This window comes from Jaculus jaculus, chromosome 3, assembly GCF_020740685.1.
Source record: "Jaculus jaculus isolate mJacJac1 chromosome 3, mJacJac1.mat.Y.cur, whole genome shotgun sequence".
Classification (NCBI taxonomy): domain Eukaryota; kingdom Metazoa; phylum Chordata; class Mammalia; order Rodentia; family Dipodidae; genus Jaculus; species Jaculus jaculus.
The window spans coordinates 75,687,474-75,712,608 of NC_059104.1; the positions used below are offsets into that span (position 1 = coordinate 75,687,474).

Here is a 25,135-nt window from a genome sequence, read left to right on the forward strand (position 1 = left end):
TACTTTACTTACTAATGTAGTTATTGAACATATTTAAAAAGAAGAGAAGTAACTCCAAGATAAAAATCTACCACCAAATTCCAAATAATCTCAGCCATTTATCTCTGGGAAGTTGAGAAGTTGAGGTGTTCCCTACATCACAGCTGGGCAGTAGTGTCCAAAATATTCATATCATCATGATTTATGTTCATTCAGAGGTATGCTGTCCTGAGATATGGCTACTACAGAACACAGAACAGAGGCAGGCTGCCCACTGCCCTCCCCTCCCCACACCTTGGCTTTACAATTAGGAAAGCCTCTGCCAAGCCCTTAGGCCCCAAGAAGACGACCAAAAAAACAAAGATAATGTGGATTTAAGCCATGACTTTGCTACTAAATATCCACTGGTTGTCTTTCTGGTACTAGAAAACAAGATGATGGGTCCTCTTGCGACATGCCTCATCAGGGTAGCTCTTCCAGTTGTACTGAGCACTCTGCTCCTGTCTTATAGCCAACACTATCAATAGAAAGTTCCGGCCTCACCTTGGAAGAGCTCAGCCCTTCAATCTACTTCATTATCCATTTGTAACTGAACAGCCTACAGGGAGCACTCAACACTGATTGTAGCTGCACATAGAATGCTAGGGCAGAATATTCAGTGTGTATGCTATTCATGAAGCAGGCTTCGAGAGACCAGCATCTTCATTACTTCATTGCTACCTGCAAAAGGGACAAGGATGGATTATGAAGGAATGTAGTAGTCATGGATTTAAAATAGAGGTGTTCCTTTTATTCTTTTCTGTAACACACAGAAAAATGAAAGGAAATGAAAAATATTTACACTTCTGTTGTTTTGTTTGAGATAAGGTCTCTCATATAGGCCTGACTAGCCACAAACTATTATGTAGCTTAGGGAGACCCTGAACTGCTGATTCTCCTTCTTCCTCCCCAGTTCTGGGATTACAGGCATGCGCCACCACATCTGGTAATATTTACACTTTAAAGACCTATTTCTGACAGTAAAAATCCTTGTATTAAATAAAAAAAGGTAGAATAAAACAGCATAACTCTATTTCTTAAAAAAATTCATACACTTTTTCCTTTTACTTTCCATGTATTTCACAAATCTTCCACAGTATATATCTCTTTTAATAATCAGCAAACAAAAGTATAAAAACAAACATTTCCAGAAAGAAAGGGATCAACTGCTTGTTTCAGCTATTAGTGAAACAAGAAATATAAAGTGAGCCTTTTGAGGAATGAATAAGCGCACAATCTCAAAGCCTCTAAAATTTTGTATTTATCCAATGGTCTCTGATGAAACAGAAAAAGTGACCAGCAAGCCCTGCTTTTTTAAACTTTATTTTAAAAAAGAAGATGATGGTGTCTAGGTAGACATTAGGCTTGGATGTCATTGAAGGACAGACCCAACTCTGGTTTCCAGGGAAATATCACAATCGCTCTTCCATAGGATTTAAAATATCATGTAAAAGGAAGGACAATGGAAACATCAGGATTTTTGTTGAAAGAAAGTTAATTTGAGTTTTACTTCTGGTACAGAGTGGGGACATGACATTTTGAGTACCCAAAACATAAGATTATACCCCACTTCCTTATGAGTTAATTCAACTGAACCTGTGGATCACCTGTCAAGAGACGCATCCCTCACCCAAGGACATGCTAAGGTGGTGGAAGGACTATTCCCTTAATGAGATAATGTACTTAAACCTCCAGAAGTCCCTCTTCACTTACAGATCTTCATTGCTGAGCCTGCCTACTTTTTTGAGCTATAGTTGACAAAGCATAACTCCCCTTCCCCTTTCTCATCTTCGGAAATCCAAGCTTTTCCTGACAGTGTGGGATTCTCAGTGTGAAGAGTTCTCAATAACTCTCCTTTGGTTTACTCATGCCTCATCATCTTTATACCAGTATGATAATCTGCAACAGTGCCACCTGAAGTAAATGAACTTGGCTTTTCCCACTTTCATATAGCAGTTCTAAAAGATAGGGTCTTTAGCAGAAAGATGGCTTTTATCACACCATAAAGCTCTCAAGACTGGATTCTATGGAGACAGGTGCCACCTGGTGGTAATACAGTCTCAGTGTGGAACCATGGTACTTCTGACAAAGCAAGCACAGCAATTAGTGCTGAATTTCACTTATGGAGAAGCTCAATAAACATGTCAGAACTAGTATGTAATACAAAGCAGCAAAACATCTTTATAAAAATACATAACTCAAACCGGGCGTGGTGGTGCACACCTTTAATCCTAGCACTTGGGAGGCAGAGGTAGGAGAATCACCATGAGTTCAAGGCCACCCTGAGACTACATAGTGAATTCCAGGCTAGCCTGGACTAAAGTGAGACCCTACCTCAAAAAAACCCCAACCAAACAAACAAAAAAAATAAAATAAAATGACTCAGATACAGGGGTACAGACTTCACTTAGCCCAGAAACTGCAGATAGAGAAGTCCTCCGGAGATTTCTGGTGTCCACTCAGGCACAACACAGATCCTTTGAGGCAGGGAAGCATATATTCAAAGGCTTTTATGACCCCATTAAAGTAGCCCTACATTGTGTCCTTGCAAAGGTACTCAGAGAAGCCTGTGTCCCATGTGCTCCACTTGCAGTGTGATAACCCTATCTGCCTATAACTGGCTGAAAAAAGAGTGTCTTTTTTAGAGTTCTGCACTGGTTGCATTGTGGAGGTCACACTCTAAGCCCAAGTTCCCTGACAGAATGTTTGTAGCTTCAGAAGAAATCCACAGTCTATTTTATTTAAACAAAAAATCTGGGGCTAGAGAGATGGCTTAGTGGTTAAGGCATTTCCCTGTGAAGCCTTTGGACCCAGGTTCGATTCACTAGTACCCATGTAAGTCAAATGCACAAGGTGGCACTTGTGTCTGGGTTTGTTTGCAGGGGCTAGAGGCCCTGATACACTCATCCTTTCTCTTTCTCCCTTATCTCTCTCTCTCTCTCAAATAAATACATAAAATATTTAAAAATTAGGAAAAAAATTCATTGACACTGGCAATATTGATATAGATAAGATTTTAGACTATGTGGCTGATCATCAATTTACAGAGCTGAGGGTGATCATATTATCTTTTCTTCCTTATAATTGCTCCATTATGTTCTGAGAGCCCTGAAGATGTTATATTAGTAAGGAAACACTTTTTAAAAGAATCTCTCAGTTTAAGACTCCTCTGAAATCTACAAAGAAAAAGAAGGGTGCCAAAAGTGGTGGTGCAGGTCTTTAATCCCAGCACTTGGGGGGCAGAGGTAGAAGGATTGCCATGAGTTCAAGGCCACCCTGAGACTACATAGTGAATTCAAGATAAGAGTGAAACCCTACCCCATAAAACCAAAATAAAACAAAAAAGAAAGAAAGAAAAAGAAGAGTGGAGTGACTTTGATGCCTCATGAGGACAGTCTCCTAACTCTTAGCCTGGTATTCTTTCTAATGTCACAACAGGTCACTTCTAGAGCAGGGTGGAGAAAGTAGGAATAGATAGCGCTTGGTAGGACCCTGAGGATTAGCCAGCACAGAGGCAACAGGAAACTGTTCTAAATTGAAGAGAAACTCTGGTAGCTTTTACCTTCTAGGATTTGGTGAACCCTGGAGTCCCGCATATACTGCTGAACAGCATAATCCTTCAGGTAGCCGTAGCCCCCATGCATCTGCAAAGCCTGGTTGCAGATCTGCTGGGAGACAGGGATTGAATGACTTTGATCCCAGGAAGACTGTAGAGTACAAGACCTTTCTCCACATCCCATCCCCGAGCCTAGTAGCCTTCTGGAAATGAATGAAGAACAAGCCCAAAGAGGATCTCCAGACTATACATGCTCAACACAAAGGAAGTCCTTTATTGAACTTGTCAGATCCTAACACTCGGACAAGGCACAAATCTGCTTTTCTCATTTATTCCATCTGGAGGTAATGCAGTCTCAATGTGGAAATGTCTGACAAAGTAAACAGAGCAATTAGTGCTGAATTTGGGCTGCAGTGTTCAGCTGCTCTGGCCTTGCGAAGATGTGCCTCATCTAGGACATAACTGAAAGACACCATACTGAGATGTTTAATAGCATGCAGCAGCCATAAGAACTCCCAAGATCCCTTCAGTCCTCTGGCGGATAGAGTTCCAGAGTTGACTGATGTCTTTCAACACTAGTGGGCCCAGAAGCTGCTGTCTGTCTGTCTCAGAGGAGCCACACAGATCACTTACGGCAAAGCATTCATCTGTAACAAAGAGCTTGGCCATGGAGCACAGGGCTACGGCATCTTCGCGCTCCTCCTGCAAGGCCACTGCTGCAGTGCGTACCATCAACCGGGAGGCAACTAACCTTGTGGCCATATCTGCCAACTGGAATTGCAGGTACTGTAGCCACATGGGATAAGAGAATCAGACATGACAAGGGCTTAGCCAGGCAATGATTAGGGACTACTGTTAAAGCATCTCCAATGAGGTGCCTTTTCTATGTGACCCAGTGCTTCAAATCTCCTGCCTCATCAAGAGAAGCATTATGGCACCATGGTCTACAGAAGCACCCTCTGCTTGTCCTCCACTTGGCATTATGGCTGAACAAGACCACTGGTAGACAAGGTAAAGGTTCTGACAAGGTGGTGCAAAGTTTCTCAAGGGGTTATCATGGCCACCCCTTCTCCTACAGAATGTGGACCTTAAAGCAGGTCTATCAAATGGTACAGAGACACCTGGGACCTTACCTGGTTACTAGCCAGAGGAGCTCCAAACTGTTTCCGGACCTTGAGATGGTCTCGGGCCAGGGTAACTGAAGCATGAGCAGCCCCCAGAGAGCAGGATGCTGCAGAAGAAGAGCAGAGCCTTCAGCTGAGGCTCAAGGACAGATGCTGGCCTCAGCCCATGCCCTCCTTGCCCCACTCCATTCTGGCTCACCAACATTGATCCTCCCGCCGTTCAGTCCTTTCATGGCAATGAGGAAGCCCTGCCCCTCATTCCCAATTCTGTTGGCCACAGGGACTGCACAGTCTTCAAAGATCACAGCTCGGGTTGGCTGGGAGTTCCACCCCACCTGGCAAAAATCAGGGACTAGGTGGCTATCCAACAATCTCCCATGCAGGGTGGCCTTCCCTGTAGACAGAAGCCTGTACAGTATGAAGTTCAGCAGTTGGGGAGTTAGACCCACAAGAATATAAAAGAAGGAAAAGAAAACAAGCCCAGATCAACCCAGGAAGAAGTTTATTTCAGCTAAACATTTTATTTGTGTTTGTTTTCAAGACAGAGCTTATCTGTAGCCTACACTGGCCTGGAAATCAGTACATAGCCCAAGCTTATATTGAACTTGTGGCATTCCTGCTGCCTAAGTTTACTGAGTGCTAGGACTGTAGAAAGCAAAGTCTATTTTCTGTATCTCATCTATGCATACTTTGCATAACCTCTGATAAGAGTGGGACAGGATTGTTCCTCATTTTTTGGTGCTTCTGTGAGTATATTCTTATAAGAACAGAGCCAACATAGGGGTTATTTGGAGTGTGGTTTACTTCTTTACATGGCTCTTTTCCGAGGCTTAGTGTACCCAAAAGGTGCTTTAATTAAACAGGGCAAATGATACACATTGTGCCTGATCTAGACTCAGCTGCAGTAGAATCCAGTAATGTGATTGCACCACCAGCTTACGAAAGCCATTTCAAGAGGTATCATGGTTCCTAATGTGGTATTCTGGGACACCACAATAATAGCTTGAAATCAGCCATGAAACTGGTAAAGACCACAAATATGAGATTTTGTTTTGTTTTCCCAGAAAGCTCATTAGCTAGGACATCACTGGGCATACCAGACATAAGCCCACAGAAAATTCTGAACTTTTGAAATGTAGTCTATGTAGTTTATAGTTTGCATTTTTGAAAAAATCACTTGACTTCTTAGTAGTTTTTGTTTTCCCTTTATAAAAAGTATAGGAGTCAGACTAGAAAACCAGTAGAATCTCTTCAAACAAATCTCATTCAAATGTTTGCATACAGTTAAATGCACTCATTACACTTAGTTCTCTTCTTCTCCTGGTCCAGGTATTCAGAACTTTAAGGAAAACACTATTGTCTTTACATCATTTCCTCTTATAAAAACCTTCAGCTGGATGTGGCGGTACAGGCCTACAATCCTTGTAAACTTGGGGAATGGAGGCAGGAGAATCACCTCTAATTGAAGGTGATCCTTGGCTACATAGTTTGAGGTCATCCTGGGCTACAATGAGATACTATCTTAAAAAACAAAACAAAACAAAAAAAAAACAACAATCCAAACCAAACCAAAGCAACCTCCCCCTCAAAATCACCCAAAACATTCAACAGGGCTGGAGATACAGTTCAGAATGGAAATACAGTTAAAAAGCATAACACCAGGCTAACATATGAAAACAAACAAACGTTCAATAACTCTTCAATTTTTAAGATAAATCCTTCTTTGGAAGGCCTTCTAAAGTCTTTTAACATTTGGCTACAGCCTTTTCTTATCTCTCTCCAGAACTCCTTTACAACTAGTGTCTCTAGTCTTTCAAAACCACTGACTCTGCTTACACCATTAGGATTTCTCATCTTCAGCTTTCATCTAAATAAAGCCTTCTGAGGACTCCCAGTCACACAAGGCACCACTGAATTTGTTCTCCTTTAGGCTATTGAAATTTCCCAGTACTGTTATGTATAAAGGCTGTTTCTTTACTTTATCTCTCTAAATTGAATACAAACACTGAAGGCAAGAATGTATCATGAAGTTATGACCTTCAACATGTCTAATCACTAAAGAACCAAATTACAAATAGCTACTATATGCTGTAAAATATATCTATCTTCTCCCCCTATACAAAATTCCTTGTATGTATGTATATGTGGTATATGCGTGTATGTATGTATGTGTGTGTACATGTATATGCAGACACACACCCATGTAGAGGTCAGAGGACATTGGTTGTCCTCTTCTATTGCTCTTCTGGCCTATTTCTGTGATAAGATTTCTCACTGACCCTAGATCTCATCATTTTTCCACTTAGGCTGGCTGACCAGTGAGCCCCAGGAATCAGTATTCCTCCCCCCACCACTTTTTTGATACTATTTATTTATTTGCAAGCAGAGAGATAAAAGAGAGAATGGGTATGCAAGAGCTCTCAGACACTAGAAAAGGACTTCAAATGCATGTGCCACTTTGTGCATCTGGCCTCACATGGGCACTGGGAAATTGAACTGAGGCTTTTCAGGTGAGTACCTTAATTGCTGAGCCATCTCTCTAGCACCAATATTCTTTTTGTAACCCAATAAAATCCTCTGGAAGGCTGCATCCAGGGAGGGCAAATGGGACCTTCTACCTTTTGGAAGCTCTGAATAAGTATATCTGCTCATTCTTGTCTCTTTTGCATATTATCTTGAAATACTCTAATAAGAGTCCTCACTTCCATACCTCCACAATAAGACTCATTCTTCTTTGTAAAACCTGTTAAAAAGTATATCCAAGAGAAGGTAATTACACTCTCATAAAGTCTATGCAAAGCTGGAAGTTTCAAACTTTCAGTAACAGTATTACAGATGCCAAGTAAAGGCATGTTTTTTTTTTTGTTTTGTTTTGTTTTTTAGAAAAGCTTAACCACTGCTGAGGCCACCAGCACAACCAAACTGATCATGAGGATCAGAACTGTTTCACCCTGGCCCATGAGGCTCTGATTGCTTCTCTACCACCATGCCACACCAGTCCTTGGTCACTGCAACTTCAGCCACACCAAAATTCTATTTGCTTCTGCAAATAGGCCAATCTTTACTATTTATTATTATTTGAGATGGAGTTTTGCAATGTAACCCAGGCTGGCCTAGGACTTGTAATCTTTCTGCTTCAGCCTCTTGAATGCTGTGACTGTAGGAGTGTACAACCATACTCAGCTATGTTTTATGTAAAGTCACATATGTTTTACAATCCCAGACAGGGCCAGGGGTGACTAATAATGGTCTGTCTTTCCAGAAGTCAGAAAATGTCTCTGAACACAGTATGTATCTAGTAAAATGCCTGTTACTCTATTAAAGAGAAGGGGCATTACAACTTGTAACTCTGGCAGTTACTAAGTGTCAGGAAGAATCATGCAGAAAAATATGGAAACTCTAGAAGATGTGAGGAAGAAGTATAACCAGTGGTCATTTCATTACCAGACTTTTTCTCAAAAAGTCCTAATGGTGAGGGTAACAAATATATCCTATTTAGATCACCTGTTCTAAAAAGTCTGAATGGGCCTCACCCTTATTACCAATTATTTACATTATATGTCTCCTGTTCATGGCCTGCCTATGCAGTTCTTAATTCCAGGAATTTTTTTTTTTTTCAAATAGAGTATGGAAATACTAACCTTAGGGTTATTGAAATACCTACAACTCGTCCCTGTCACTGAGTTTTACTTTATTTTTATTTACAGAATAAAAGTGTTCCCTATGTTTTTTCATCCCTGAGATGTTTGCTCAACGTCAGATCTATCTTTTCCTAAGATAATAAAATATAACACAAAGCTGGAAAAGATGTACAGGGAAAAAGTGAACACAGGAAAGTTAACAAAATTTAACTACTAGGCAGCTTATGAAACCAGCTAGCAAAGTTTGTACATCTCCCACAGAAGCTTATAGTTTAACAATGCCTGTCTACTCTACAAGCCTGTCAAAAATCCTAAAAAAGGGCTGAAGAGATGGCTTAGCCACTAAAAGCACTTGCCTGCAAAGCCTAATGACCTGGGCATCCTGGGTTCAATTCCTCAGTACCCATGTAATGCCGGATACAAAAAGTGGCTCACGCATCTGGAGCATGCATTTGCAGGAGCTAGAGGCTCTGGCACATCCATTCTCTCTCTCCTTACAAATCAATCAGTCAATCAATCAATCCTAATAGAAGCAACTGCTTCCAAAGCAGGATATCAAGTATGCAAAACTAGTTCATGAAATAGGGCAAGGGTTGGACTGACAAGGTCACAGAACCTCATAACTTGAGTTGCTCACAGTCTGATAGCCACTCACCTTTCTTTCCTTCTTGCCAAAGCTAAGGCCAGGGGTTCCCTTCTCAACAACAATACATGAGATGCCTTTGGGGCCTGGTTCTCCGGTTCGGCACATGACGACATAGATGTCTGATTCACCACCTCCACTGATGAAGGCCTGCAGGGTTGGAGAGGGGGTGCAAGGTAGTCGAGAATGCATGAATTTTGAACCCGATAACTGGGAAAATCAATGGAGTCTTCTCAATACAAAACAAAGTTATAATGGCAGAGACTGAAAAGGAGTAAAAGGTAAATGGTGCCGGCAGGAACAGGAAAACCAATTTCATTGTTAAGAATATAAAAGGGAAGGCAAAAATGAATGTCATTCAGTGAGCTTTGGCCAGGGACACCCATGAGGTCCCCAAAATGATGCAGGCTGTCACCAAAACACTTGATTACCTGCCAGAGCTAAAAAATAAAAACCTATTGCTGAAGACACCACTGGCTGTGGTCATAGGACAATGGAATATCATTCTGGAACTGAAAGAGAAACTAACTTCTACCTGGCTAGCCCTCATAGTGCTGGAAAGCCCTATGGGAGCTGCTGGAAGAAAACAGTCACCAATAGCATGAACAAGCAAGAGACCCCAAAGACTAAAAAAGCAACCAAGTGGTCAAGAAGTCACACTTGTGCAATAGTGCATACCTCTGCTGGTAAGCAACTGTGCTATGTATGATTGGACATGAGACCTGCTCAGTGGGAGAGAACTTATATCTGGTACTAGAAACGAAGTCAGAATCCCACTGTCAGGAAACTCATATACTCTTAAGAGAAGTCCCTACTGCTCTCTGGAAAATAAGAGTGGGCTTGTACACCAAAATAATAATAAATAAATAAACCCCTCAAATTTGCATGCCCCCTTTAAACTGCTCTCATTCTGGCTTGGAGAATCTCCTTTATTTTACAGATGGCATAGAAAATGGAGGGGAAACCAAGATCCATCATTAAGACAAGAAGTTAGCCAAGTGCCCACCATGAGATGTGCCACCTCCACTACACCTGCCAGGGCCCAGGAGAAATTGCGGAGCAAGTGATGACATGAACACTGCAAGTGATGACATGAGCACTGCTAGCCTGACAACAGCCCCAGGTTGATGGTGACAAACAAGGTGATTAATCAAAGCCTATAAAAAACAGAAATCCAGAGGTTACAGAGAGCTTAACACTAAATTAAGACTGCCAACAGGTCTGCTATGGCTCAGGGAACATTGTGGAAGAGGGGGCAGGAAGATAGTAAGAGCCTCAGAGTGGTTAGCAATATCCTGAGGCACAGTCCCCAGCTACCCCACAGGGACTGACTGAGGCCTTCATGACCCTACCGTGAATGCCATAACCCCACTGAGGAGGGACTCCAGGGTAATGGGAGCTGGGGCAAGGGGAAAAAAGAGAATAACCTATTATAACAAGTGAAAGTGAATAAAGAGAAAGGAATCAGAGATTCTCTTTCTAACGTATAATTATGGGGAAGATTAAGACAGACTCAAGGAACCAGGGAATGTCAGGAGAAATGTGGGAATGAACACCCTCTTAGTTGCTCTGAGAGGATTGTATGCATGTACCTTGGAGCCATTGAGGATGTAATGATCTCCTTGTTGCTTAGCTGAGGTCAAAAGGGATGCGGCATCACTCCCACTTCCTGAAGCAGGGATCAAAATGGTGTAGAGGGGCAAGGAAGTCAGTGAAGTCCAGGGTGCCCAGTGCAGTCCAATGTTCTAGTAAATATTCCTGGGAGTTCAGCTCAGCACAGTCTCATACCCTAGAAAATCTTCCTGGGAGTTCAGTTTAGCCCAGTCCCACACCCTATGATATCTTCCAGGGAGTTTAGCATGCATTACTTTAAAATCCACAAAACTAAGGGAATTCTTTATACTTGTTGAAAACTGCTTGCACCTAATAGACTCCCCCCACCTTTGTGTGTCTGTCTCAACACATCAGCCAGCAGTGGTCTGAAGCTGGAAAGCACTTTGATCTAAACTCCTCTGGGACTTGTGACATTAGGATATAGTTTTTCTATTTATGAGCTCTATGTATGTGTGTAACAGGTGAGAAAAGCTCAGTAATCACTCGGATTTTCTTTCCCTCCCAGTTCTCACCTGTTATGAGGGCAAACCTACCTGGTTCTGTGAGGCAGTAGGAGGCAAACTTCTCCATGGTGCAAAGTGGTGGGCAAAATTTGAGTCTCTGTTCCTCATTTCCAAAGCTATCAATCATCCAGGCACACATGCTGATTGGTACACCAAGAAGAAAAGATATTGACAGATATAGACAGAAAAGGATATGGGGGGGGGCAGAAGAGTACACAAAGGGTAGCAAAGCAGAAGACAGAGTGGGAAGAAGGGAAATCACAAGTGAAACGATTTAACTTGAAAGTATTGGTTTAAAATACATTCCTGGACTTATATATTACCCAGAGATAACCAGGGCTCAAATATTTCTCACCAAAATGTTCATACTACTTTAAAAAAATATTTTGGGGCTGGAGAGATGGCTTAGCAGTTAATCGCTTGCCTGTGAAGCCTAAGGACCCTGGTTCAAGACTCGATTCCCCAGGACCCAGGTTAGCCAGATGGACAAGGGGGCACATGTGTCTGGAGTTTGTTTGCAGTGGCTGGAAGGCCTGGCGTGCCCATTCTAACTCTCTCTCTCTGCCTCTTTCTCTGTCTGTCACTTTCAAATAAATAAATAAACATAAAACAAGAAAATGTTTTAATTTTATTTATTTGAGAGAGAGAAAGATGGAGAGAGAGAGAGAGAGAGAGAGAGAGAGAGAGAGAATGAGAATGGGCATGCCACGGCCTTTGGCCACTGCAAGCAAACTCCAGTTGCATGTCCCACCTTGTGCATCTCGCTTATATGGGTCCTGGGAAATCAAACCTGGGTCATTTGGCTTTATAGGCAAGAGCTTAACCACTAAGTCATCTCTCCAGCCCATGCTCATACTACTTATAATCAGATTAAATGAGCCCATACCAATCAAAGATACATGCACTTCCTATTACTTCCTGAAATTACTTGGCCCTTCATCTGTGGACTGAGGAAAACTAAAGAGATCTCCTGGTACCAGTGAAGTCTGAGATTTTGGAAAAGACCTGAAGACCTAGTTCTCTGAGCAATGTACAAGAAAACAGGATCAAATCCAGTAGGCAGAAAAAGGCCTACTGTGTGCTATCAACAGTTTGGTTTCTTAAGACTGATCCACCTAACCTGATGCATCTTTTTCTCATGAATCTGAAACTCCCGGTCAGCCCATGAGAGCACTTCACTGCACTTTTGAGGGTAGATGCTCACTTGTGGATGCTTATGTAGGCAGTCGTGCTAGTGCAGCCAGTAGCCAAGGCTTCAAAGATGACAGAGGTATCCAGCCGTGACAATCCAGACCCACCAACATCTGTCCGGACATAGATCCCTCCAAAGCCCAGCTGTGCTGCCTTCCGCATCACATCCACAGGAAACAGCTCCTATATCAGAGAGCAGGGTTGTCAGAAACTGATTCAGGGAGCCCTCCTTTAGAGAGACAATGAGCAGATTAGGATATCTGCATCTGTGATATGCAAGTGTATGAATGTTTGTACGAGTGGCTGCACATGTGTCCAGCTGCACATGCATGCGTGTGTGTGGAGGCCAGAGGCTGGCCTCAGATGTCTTTCTTGATTGCTTCCCACATTATTTTACTGAGGAAGGGTCTCTCACTTGAACACAGAACTCACTGATAGGGCAAAACACCTTGCCATGGGGATTCCATCCCTGCCTCCCGTGCACTGGAATTACAGGCAGGCTGTCACACTCATCCTACATTTACATGAGTACTGGGGATCTGAACATTGGCCCCATGCTTGCATAGCAAGCATTTTATTCACTGAGCCATCTCCCCAAACCTACCTTTTTCATTTTATAGTGGCATCAGTTAAATGCACTATTTAAGAAATCTTTATAGAACTACCTTGTCTTAGGTAGGTATAAATCTTTTTCAATTAAAAAAGAAAAAAAAGATATCTAGAAGATGTCTGGGATGCCTTCTATGAAAGGAATCAGCTATCATCAGTCTTACTTGTAGTAAGAATTAGTGAGTAGAGAGCAGACACTGAACACTTAGGATGAGGTGAAGATGAGTCACTACATGAAGCACTTGTTGCAGTACCTGGCCACAAGAAGTCTCTTACCTTCAGATCCCACTCTGCCATATTTGGAGCCATTTCCCGGGCAGCAAAATCAAAAGCCACTTTCTGAAATTCTTTCTGTTCCTCATTTAGTCCCATGGAAGCTGTGGACAGGATTAGGCATACTCAATTCTAGAATGGAGGTGATAGAATACCACCAAGGAGTTTCTCAAAACAGAGAGTGGTCCTACTGTGGCATTCCCCAGACATTAATAGCAAGAGAATGATGACATGTGTTCTCTCATTCCCTCCCTCCCTCCTTCTCTCTCTCTTCCTCCTAAACAGGGCCTCATTCCATAGCCCAGACTGCCTTTGAAGTTATTTATGATCCTCCTGCTCAACCCCCCAAATTCTGGGATCATCACTACTTTTTGCAGTGGAAAGGGGACAGTTCTAACACTTACCTACATCAACCTAGTATCATACACAGATACAGTTGAAGCATTAAACATGTACAGGCCTCAGCCAAAACATAGGGTAGAACTGGGATACAAGGGTCATTGTGGGGAGAGCAGGATGGATAATGACACTAATCATTGGGCCATTTCCCATAAAAAATCATCAACAGGGGGCTGGAGAGATGGCTTAGTAGTTAAGGCATTTGCCTGTAAAGGCAAAGGACCCTGGTTTAATTCTCCAGGACCCACAAAGGCCAGATGCACAAAGGGGTGCACATATCTGGAGTTCGTTTGTAGTGGCTGGAGGCCCTGGTGAGCTCATTCTCTCTCTGCCTCTTTCTTTCCCTCAAATAAATAAATAAATTTTATATGTATATATATAAAATAAAAATTAAAAAAAATATCATCAGCAGTACCCTTCCTTTAACCTGTTGTTAGGTAGGACAAGAGTCCCAGGATGGAGCCAGGATGAAGGAAGAAAAACTTGGACTGATGCAACTTTAGATGTTTACATTGTCTAACCCTTACTCCCACTTGCCTAACAATGCCCTTGGTCATAGTTTCCTGCTGATCTTATCTTAGAAACCATCTGGCCTCTGTTCTGACAGCAATCCATTTTTAAAAATTTTTTGTTTATTTTTATTTGACAGTGACAGACAGACAGGAGGAGGGGGAGGAGAGAGAGAATGGGCACGCCAGAGCTTCCAGCCACTGCGAACGAAATCCAGACGTGTGTGCCCCCTTGTGCATTTGGCTAATGTGGGTCCTGGGGAATTAAGCCTCAAACCGGGGTCTTTAGGCTTCACAGGCAAGTGCTTAACTGCTAAGCCATCTCTCCAGCCCAGCAATCAATTTTTTGGCTGATTTATTCTTTTTTTTTTTTTTTTTTTTTTTTAGTTTTTTTTCGAGGTAGGGTCTCACTCTGGCCCAGGCAGACCTCGAATTAACTATGTAGTTTCAGGGTGGCCTCAAACTCACGATCCTCCTACCTCTGCCTCCCAAGTGCTGGGATTAAAGACGTGTGCCACCACGCCCGGCTTTGACGGATTTATTCTTCAGTCCTTTTGTTCCCTGTTCCCTCCTGATTAGTTTTTTAGTCCTTTTTGTCCACTATTTCCCCCTCCCCAAATAAACGCTCTATAAAAAGACAAACAAAGCCAGACATACTGGTGCATGCCTTTAATCTCAGCACTTGAGAGGCAGAGGTAGGAGGATGGCTATGAGTTTGAAGCCACCCTGAGACCACATATGGATTCTGGGTCAGCCTAAGCTAGCCTGAGACCCTACCTTGAAAAAACAAAAACTAAAAGCCATCCAGAGTCATGGCACTCTCTCCTTCTGTGAGACAGGCTGGCAGCTCATGCCTCAATAAAGGTCTTTCCCCTGCCTCAGAATGGTTTTGGTGATCCACGAACCTTACATCTGGTGCAGTGACTCAAACAGGAGGCTCCCAGTTGCCCTCTTGAGTGGTTGGCCCTCCTTTCTCTAACCAGACCACCCAGCTGCCACTGAACCTCTGAAGGCCTGTCTACCTGCTGCTGTCTTTCATCTTTCCCGCTTATACAATTCGGCCTCACTCTTTCTCCTCTCCTCCTTCTCAGTAAGTAAGTGTCTCTCATGGGTTGCCTTGTAATCTGGTTTAACCACTTCTTGTCTAAGCCATGCTGGCATGCCAGGCCACACCGCTTGCCTACTTCTGGGTCCCCCAGGTCTCCAGAGAGACACACTCTTGATATCTTGGGTATTTTACTCTTTCTGGACCACTGAACCTAAGGGCTACCTTTTGGTTCAGTTTGCCAGCTTCAGGACATTTTCCTCCTTCCTCCGTCCCCCCCAGCTTCCTCAGCTACCCTTAGAGGGGAGCCACCAGGGCTGCACCCACCCACTGCTCCATAGGCCTGCATTGCTACCACCAAGGCCACGAGGAGCCCACAACCTTCCTTCTCTCCCTCCTCCTCCTGAGACCTCATTCTTCACCACCAGTTGCTCACTCCTTCAGGAAGATGGACACTCGCCTTGCCCACTAAAGGGTTAAACAACTAGCTGTCAGTCCGATCTACATGGCTTTTGCCTACATTGAAGGTGCAGGCCCCGTTCACCTTCATGGGCTAGGGGTCATATTGGTGTTCTTCCACATAAACCCAGCATGAGTTCTGGTTCTTTCTTCTCATTCTCACTTCCTGGCTCTAATTTTTTTTTTATTACAACAAGGCCTGGCCTCAGTATAAATTAGGTAAGTCCAAATGGCTTGACAATGGTACTTTCAATTTCCAAATTGTTACCAGCCTTGATAACTTCTGCCACTGCACAGGTAAGTGGTCCAAGATATTCAAGCATTTTTTTTGCTTTATGTGCCCTTTCTTCTCACTGCTCTGCTTGCCCTACTTACCAGATTCTTTTGGCCAAGGCTCCAGGGACAAAATGAAATTCAACACCCTTTCCTTATTCTCCCCCACCTTCAGGTCTCAATCCCGATGTCATGGATGACCTGCCCTCTACTCCCCAACCCACTTCTATCTGATCCATCCTCACCACCCATACCCTCTCCTTCTGTTCAATGCACCCGCTCACACACAAATGGAATTTTTCCTCTACAAGAGGTGGCAGGAATGGAGGGAATTGTATACATCCATGTCCCATTTTCTATGTCTGACCTGTCTCAAATTGAAGTGTGCTTAAGATCCTTCTCTTCTGACCCTGCCCAGTATATTAAAGAATTTTGCGCCAGGTGTGGTGGCACACACCTTTAATCCCAGCACTTGGGAGGCAGAGATAGGAGAATTGCTGTGAGTTCAAGGCCACCCTGAGAGTACAGATGAATTCCAGGTCAGCCGGAGCTAGAGTGAGACCCTACCTCAAAACAAACAAACAAACAAACAAAAACAACAACAACAAAAAAAGAATGTTTCTACCTTACCCAAGTCTATGATCTTACCTGACATGATGTCATCAGATACTTTCACCCTGATGAACAGGAATGTGTTTTGGGTGGCTGTCTAGGCTCATGCTGATGAGATACATGTAGTGGACTCTACCCACCCAGTAGGTACAGTAGCAGTCCGAAGAGAAAAATACAACGGGGATTACCAAGCCCTCCCTCCCCTCCAACTCCTGCAGGAAGGACAACCCAAGACAAGTTGATATTTTGTCTCTTGGCTGGTCTCCAAAAGGCCTCCCATAAGGTTAGTTTTGATAACTTTGTTTGCTCACACAAAAACCTGGCAAGAACCCAGCATAACTGAGGGGTTGCTTAACCGAGGCTTTTATCCAGTATAACTGCCTTGATTCCAATTCACAGGAGGGCACCATAGTACTTAACACCCACTTCCTAGCCCAATCTTCCCTGATATCAGGGGGAAAAAAAAACCCTCAAATACCTCAAAAAGGGCCCTCAAACCCACAGGGAGATCTGTTTGAAATAGCCTTTAAGGGTTTTAACAGCCAACAGAATCAGGAATGGGCCAATAGGCTGGCCAGAAAAAAACAAAAATATCAGCTACTGGCTGCAGCTCTTTGGGCTCCTCCAAAGAAGTCATTGGGGCATCAATGATCCCCATCAGTACCCTGCTTTAAGTGTGGCACTACTGGGCACTGGGCCAGATCTTGCCCAACCCACACCTGCCACCAGGAACCTGCCCTCACTGCAGATTCTGGGGACACTGGAAGGTTGACTGTCCCTTCCTTGCCAAGGTAGGCCAGGCCCTGCAGAAGCCACTCAGCAATCTCTTTGGGAGCCAAAAACTGACAGTGCCCTGGGACCTTGGCCCCTGACAAGACTCTTCACATCACAATGGAGGAGCCCTAGGTAACAGTCCAGCTGGCAGGTAGGTTTGTCTTGTTTATACTGGATACGAAGGCCACTTGGGTTCCTACTCTGGCCAGACATTTCCCTTATAGATCTCCGTGGTGGGTATAGATGGCCGACTCCATTCCCCTTGCATTATTACACCTCTATCCTGCAGTGTTTGAGACACTCTTACTTTCCCATTCCTTTCTTGTAATGCCCTCATATCCTGCCCCAAATTAGGCCGAGACTTCATATAAACACTGTCCCTCTCCTTAACCCCCTACTCATTCACCATCTCCATTCTCTTATCAAAGCCCCTAACTTTCCTCTTCCCACTTATGAAGTTAATCCCCACATGTGGGACATTTCTTCACCTGCTCTGGCCTCACATCATCCACTCATGCTGCCCATCATTAAGCCTGATGGAACCTACCAACTAGTCCAAGATTTTCATCTAGCCAATGTAACTATCTTGCCCATTCAGTCAGTAGTGCCTAACATACCCTCTCTCCCACATTTCTTCTTCTACCACTGGTTTCTCAGTGCTTGACCTTAAGGAGGCTTTCTTTTCTATACCCTTCCACCCTGAGTCCTATGATCTCTTTGCTTTCACCTGGAAAGAGCCTGACACCCACACTGCAACTCAAGTAACCTGGGCTGTCCTCCTCCAAGGGTTTAGAAACAGCCTTCACCTGTTTGGCCAAGCTCTGTACACTGACCTCCTATACCTCAACCTGTCACTTAGCATACTTTGACAGTATGTGGATGACCTTCTGCTCTGCTCACCCTCTCTTCTGGACTCCAGATGACACATGAACAAGCTTCTCAACTTTCTAGGCTCCCAGTATTATAGAGTTTCCCCCACTAAGGCTCAACTCTCTCTAACCCAAGTTAAGTACCTTGGTTTCCTCCTAACTCCCACCTCATGAAGACTAGTCCTAGACTGCAAACAGCATCTTTGCTCTCTCTCCCCTCCTACCTTTCTTAGGAAAGAAACTCTGCCTTTTCTTAGTTTCACAGATCATGGATTCCTAATTTTGCCCTCCTAGCAAAACCCCTCTATGACAAAGCTAAGGGGGACCCTCATGAACCACTTGATCCCCAGACTGAGATAGATGATGCTCTTTCTCACTTATGAGATGCCCTCCTGACAGTACCAGCCCTGGCTCTGCCCCATCTCCAACAGACATTTCTCCTCTATAGCACTGAAAAGGGAGGAATGGCACTGGGAGTTCTGGGACAGATGAAAGGCCCCTTTTTTGCCCTGGTGGCCTACCTCTCCAAACAATCAGAAACCTCTGTCCAGGGCTGGCAACCTTGCCTATGTGCCTTTACCTCAGCAGCAATCTTGGCTCAGGAAGCACAGAAACTCACCTTTGGCCAAAAGCTCACAGTCCTTATACCCCATAGACTCAAAGGTCTTCTCTCTAACTCCTAACCTCATCCCTCTCTAGACAACCCAAACATTACTTTAGATTCCTGTCCCCACTTAATCCAGCTACCCTTCTACCCCTACCTAAGCAACTTATACACTCCTATCGAGAGACTCATCTATCACAACCCTGGATTTCACTGTCTTTCCTCCCTGACCCTGACCACATATGGTTTATAGATGGAAGGTTTTCTACTACCCCACAGGGATCCCAAATAACAGAATATGCAAATGTCTCACAGGACCAGATACTAGAGCTGGGCCCATTGCCTAAGGGAAGTACATCTCAGAGGCAAAGATCATCGCTCACCAGAGCTCTGACTTTAAGCCCAAAGAAAGACAGTTAACATATATGCTGACTCTAAAACTGTCTTTCATATTTTATATCACCATGCTACAGTCTGGAAGGAGAGAGGTTTTCTTTCAACAAAGGGAACTCTAACTTATTCTCAAGCTATCGGAGGCCTCCTACCTCCCTACTAAAGCAGCCATCATCCAATGTAGGGAACACCAGCCTCTAACTACACCTGTGGCCTGGGAAATCTCATTTGCAGACTGAGCTGCCAGGAAATCTAATCTTCAAAGTATAGACATATCCTCAGCTCTTTTTCATTTATTTTTGTTTATTTATTTGAGAGTGACAGACAGACAGAGGCAGACAGAGAAAAAGACAGAGAAAGAGAATGGGAGTGTCAGGGCGTCCAGCCACTGCAAACGAATTCCAGATGTATGTGCCCTTTGTGCATCTGGCTTATGTGGGTTCTAGGGAATTGAGCCTCAAACCAGGGTCCTTAGGCTTCATAGGCAAGTACTTAACTGCTAAGCCATCTCTCCAGACCTATCCTCAGCTTTTTCCCTAGCCCCAGCCTCCCTTACACCTTCATATACCCTTGAGCAGTATCAGAATCTCACTAAACTTGGTGCTTATTTTGGGCCCAGAGGCTGGTTACTTTTGGGAGACCTCTACTCATTTCACCTTTCCTATCACTGACATTATCTTTTCCAGCTCTCTCTAAGCAGAACAAAAATCCTCTTTCAAAGAAAAGATTGTTATTTTTTGTAAGATAAAACCTAGAGAATTCCATGCTAGATTAAAATCTTCATTTGTAAAGATACTCTCTGTTGCAGTCAGGTTCACATTGCTGGAAGAAAACACCCAACAAAGAGCAGCTTGTGGAAAAAAAAAAAAAGGGTGGGGTAATTTTGCTTACAGACTCGAGGGGAAGCTCCATGATGGCAGGGGAAAACGATGACATGAGCAGAGGGTGGTCATCACCCCCTGGCCAACATCAGGTGGACAGCAGAAACAGGAGGGTGTGCCAAACACTGGAAAGGGGAAACTGGCCACAATGACCTTAAGCCTGCACCCAACAAACACACTGCCTCTAGGAGGTATTAATTCCCAAATCTCCATCAGCTGGGAACCTAGCATTCAGAACACCTAAGTTTATGGGGGACATATGAATCAAGCCACCACATTCTCCTAAAACGAGTCCACAATCATGTTCTCAAGTATGCTTTCACTCTATAGCTTAGCACCCCCCTCCTTTGTCTAACTCTCATGCTGAAGCTTGTATAAATTTTCAACTCTGTTTCATATTGGCTCTTCCTAAAATTCTGAATCCTAGATACAAACTGAGTTGAGGTCCCTAAAAGTCTAGGGGAACTCTTCAGGTCATCAAAGATGACAATGTAGAGGTTGTGTCTCAATAAAGCTCTTTCCCTGCCTCGGAATGATATTCCGTGGTCTTGGTTGTTCTCAAGCCTTACACCTATTAAAGGCCGGGCTTGGTGATGCATGTATTTAGTCCCAGCACTCAGTAGGCAGAGATAGGAGGATCACTATGAGTTCAAGGACTCCTGAGTGTTTAGATTAAAGTTGTGCATCACTACACCCAGCTACAAAAGAATATTTATTAGGGTGAGAAATGTTGTAGATTAGTAGTAGAATGCTTGCTTAGCATACACAAGGCCCTAAATTTGAATCCCAGCTACCATCTCACAAAGAACATTTACTAAACATCTACTAATAATAAGAGATTAGGAGCAAGGTAACCTTAATTTCAGGGAGCTAGTTAGGATTTAGACCTAGAAAGGCGTAAAGAATTCAGGAACTAAATTCCCAGAACTCTGACTTAAGATATCAGCTGGACACTAGCTCTTGGTTCTTCCTCTTCCTCCTCCTTGGAAGTTTTGTCAGGCTTTTTCCCCCTGCTGGCAGGCTTTTTCTTAATCTTTTTAAAAAATATTTCAAAATTTTAATTAATTAACTTATTTGAGAGACTGAGAGAGGGAAAGAGGCAGAAAGAGAGAAAGAGAGAGAGAGAGAGAGAGAATAGGCAAGCCAGAGCTTCCAACCACTGCAAATGAACTCCAGGTACATGTGCTACCTTGTGCATCTAGCTTATGTGGGTCCTGGGGAATCAAACCAAGGTCCTTTGACTTTGCAGGCAAATGCCTTCACTGCTAAACCATCTCTCTAGTCCCTCTTACTCTTAATATTTTTCTTAATCTACCCCATCTTCACTTGAATTAACCCATCACACTAATCTCAACTTGTTGCCTAATTCCCACATGGGTCAAACCAATTGGGTTCCTTTTCAGTGCATAAAATCCTCCAGTAAGTGTGCTACCACAGCAACTTCTTTTGGACCCCTTTCTACTGTAGGGAGCATTTTACTTTATGATAAACTTGGCTTACTTGTCCTGTTTGTGTTCATCATTCTTTGTGTTTGTGAGACAATAAACTCAAACCCAGAAAATCCCTAACACTATGTAGCAATGCTGAAGTTAGAAAGATAAATATGGTTCATTCTCAAATGAGATTACATAACTGATAATTGTTATATTATAACATATTATATTTTTTTTATAATACCTTATGGCAAAAGAGAAGTGCTGTAAATTTTTACTCCTAATAATGAAAGGAATTAGGAGGAAGGCAGTGTCCATTTTGTAGGCCTGGGTGGCCTCAAACTTGAATTACTCCTGCCTCTCGAGTACTGGGATTATAAACATTAGCCATTATACCTGGTTTTAATGTTAATAAAAATTCTTCAGGTTATTTGACAGAATAAATAACTACTTCCTAAGACAAGTGATTTAAGCAACCAAAGGTTTAGGTTTAAGATTAGAATGTGCATTCTAAGTAGATAAAAGGGATTAGTTTTATGTAAATCATACACACATATATACACACACTGTAATTACATATTCTTTTTAGATAACAAATAAGTTGTTCTTTAGAAAGGAAAACAAGCAATGAAAGAAAAGCTTTATTTTGGAGAAGCAAGGTGAAAATGGCAAGTCAAAAGTAAATTTAAGTCAAGCATGGTGGCAAACACTTAGAAGTCTAGCCCTAGCACTAAGGAGGCTGAGACTAGAGGATCATGAATTTAAGGCTACACTGCAAATTCAAGGCGAGTTTATGCTATGTAGTGACACCCTGTTTCAAAAAAGCAAACCACAACAAAAAATTATATACAGAGAAGCCTGGTGACTAAACAAAAATACCTAAATTCTCAGAAAACAAAACAAAATCCCCAACAACCCTCCCTCCTCCCCCACAAAAAAAATCACTGCGGCCTAGAGTGGTGTCATATGTCTTTAGTCCCAGCACTCAGAATTCTGAGATAAAAGAATCACCATGAGTTTGAGGCCAGCCTGGTGCTACAGTACTAAGTCAGTTCTGGGTGTACAGTGAAACCCTGTTTTGAGAAATCAACAACATCGAAATAAAGGAGACTGATTGAGGAGGTTGGAGGGGATATGATGGAGAGTAGAGTTTCAAAGGGGAAAGTAGAGGGAGGGATGGAATTACCATGGACTATTGTCCATAATTGTGGAAGTTTTCAATAAAAAATAAATTAAAAAAAACCTCAATAACAAAATCCAGTACTATATAAACAAACCAAACAGGCTTCATGGGACAAGTTCCCAGCATAGTTCAAAATATCAGCACATATAAAAAGGTAAAGATATATAGAAAAACAGACCACCAGCTGGACATGTTGGCTCACACCTGCAATTGAAGCACTCCAGAGGTGAGACAGGAGGATGGCAATTCCAGGCTAGCTTCCACTACATAGGGAGATGCTATCTCACAAGCAAACAAACAATAAAAATCCCACAGCTGGGCATGGTGGCACACACCTTTAATTCCAGCACTAAGGAGGTGGGAGGCAGAGGTAGGAGGATTGCTGTGAGTTCGAGGCCAGCCTGAGACTACATAGTGAATTCTAGGTCATCCTGGGCCAGAGCAAGACCCTACCTCGAAAAACCAAAAAAAAAAAAAAAAAAAACCAAAACAAAACAAAACAAAAAAATACCTGAAAAAGTCTATTAGCAAAGGGTAATACTCCCCCCAAATTTTCAAGAATATTCAAAATTTTTAAATTAATTAATTAACTAAGTGTGTGTGTGTGTGTGTGTGTGTGTGTGTGTGTGTGCATGTTCATGTACGTGCAGGCATACACATACCATGGGGCATGTGTGGAGAACACAGACAACTTTTGGATCAGTCCTTGCCTGCTCACCTCATTTGAAGCAGGGTTTCTTGTTCTGGATGCTAAGCTCTGCTGTTCTGTGATGAGCTCATAATGAATTCCAGGAAACTGCCCTGTCTCTGCCTCCCAAACTCACAGTCAGTATTAGCACATCAGGAATATAGAAGTCTTGTTATGTGGAGTCTGGGGATCAAACTTGGGCACTCTAAGTTGAGCAGCAAGCACTTAATCCAATAAGTCATCTCTCCAACCTCAATATATTAGAATTTTTCAATGAAAAAAGGCCTACTAGCCAACTAACAGTTCTGAGTGCCCAATAGGTCCAGCAAATTCTAGTGAAACAGAACCCCAGTGGACAAGGAAGCAAGCCTTTGAGCTCTGGTTTTGAAATAATTGTGTAATTTTCAGCAAATCAGAGACCTCTGTAAATTTACTGTTAGCCCACCATAAAATGAGGAAGCTACATTAGCCCCTGAATAGATTTCCTCACTTATGAAATAAAATTATATATGACTACATGCATTATCATAAGTCCTAATTCCCATAAAGTTATTTAACTTTAAAACATGCAATGACTAAGATGGGCATGGTGACTCACACCTATAAATCATAGCACTCAGGAAGCTGAGGCAGGAGAATCACTTCCAGTTTGAGACCATCCTGGACTGTGTAGTAAGTTCAAGGCCAGCCTGGACTATAAAGTGAAACATCTAAAAAAAAAAAAAGATAAACAAAACCAATTTTAAACAATGTATAGATATAGGCATTAATGATCAGTCCCCCCACCCCAAGGTAAGGTCTCCTCTAGCTCAGGCTGACCTTGAATTCACTATATAGTCTCAGGGTGGCTTCGAACTCAAAAATAAATAAGAGAAATTATTTTAGAAGAAAAGTAACTAGATGATTGATAAAGGATGTACACACTGGCTTAGTATCCTTTAATCAGTGTAGGTGGCAAATAGTCGTCGTTACGTTCAAATTACCTACCAGGTTCCCAAAGACAATCAGGTTTGTAATCTCTGGTAGGGTTTCAACTGCAGTTATACTCACTTTTCCTGAAGGAGTTTCAACAGTATAAGCATTTTATGTTCTCTGATGTTATGAAATGTCATATATGTGAGCAGATTGATCATCTTGTGTGTTATCTGAGGATTTTCAAATCCGTGCAACAGGCACCAACCACAGCTTCATGACTTTAGAATTTACTGCTATGATTTCAATCTAAAACAAAGCCACAAGTTCCTTTACCTGAACAAGCATCAGGGGAGTAGACCAGGAACAAAGATGGGGAGGGCCCAGCACAGAGTGGTCCAGGGAACCAGCAGGGCTGAGAGCACGTCCAGATCAGGGAGCGGGTGTGGGGGATCCCATACAACAGGGAGAAGGTGCTGGGGACTTGAGAGCAGGGAGAGGGTTCGGAGTACCCGGCAGGGCAGGGAGCAGGTGCGGGGAACCAGAGAGATCGGAAAGTGGTTCCAGGGAAGGGAACAGAGGCTGGTAGCAAGATACCGAGGCCCTTCAACGATGCCCGCCTATATCCCAAACTCCAGTGTCCCCCTCTTTCCACACCCAGACGAGCCTTACGGTCTATGCAGGAGGTCAAACTCCGGGTACCAGTCTGGATGGGGGCCCAAAGAGTCCTGCGCAGGAAACCGAGGAGAAGGTAGCCGGACCGCAACATCTTCACAGCAGCTCCCAGGCAGAGCCCCAGCTCCTCTGACCCCTCAGACCAAGCACTGGACAAGACCTACAGACCGTGACCCTCCCCAACAGCACTCTGGGAGTTAGAGTCCATCGAGCTCTCGCTGCCCGGGCTCCTGGCCAGCTTCTGGGGCACCGGG

The 25,135-nt window shown here is 43.2% G+C and overlaps 1 protein-coding gene across 1 annotated transcript; it reads right to left on the reverse strand.

Annotated features, from left to right (window-relative positions):
- Acad8 (acyl-CoA dehydrogenase family member 8) lies at positions 1–25,111 on the reverse strand. The gene is made up of 11 exons (XM_045146452.1): positions 24,879–25,111; positions 13,176–13,276; positions 12,304–12,473; positions 11,130–11,239; positions 10,575–10,651; positions 8,995–9,132; positions 4,898–5,033; positions 4,708–4,805; positions 4,208–4,360; positions 3,581–3,683; positions 1–699 (listed from the first exon to the last, which is right to left on the reverse strand). Exons 1-11 carry the CDS (start codon positions 24,973–24,975, stop codon positions 647–649), a joined length of 1,236 nt encoding a protein of 411 aa, XP_045002387.1. The 5' UTR covers positions 24,976–25,111; the 3' UTR covers positions 1–646.
- Positions 25,112–25,135: the final 24 nt, after the last annotated feature.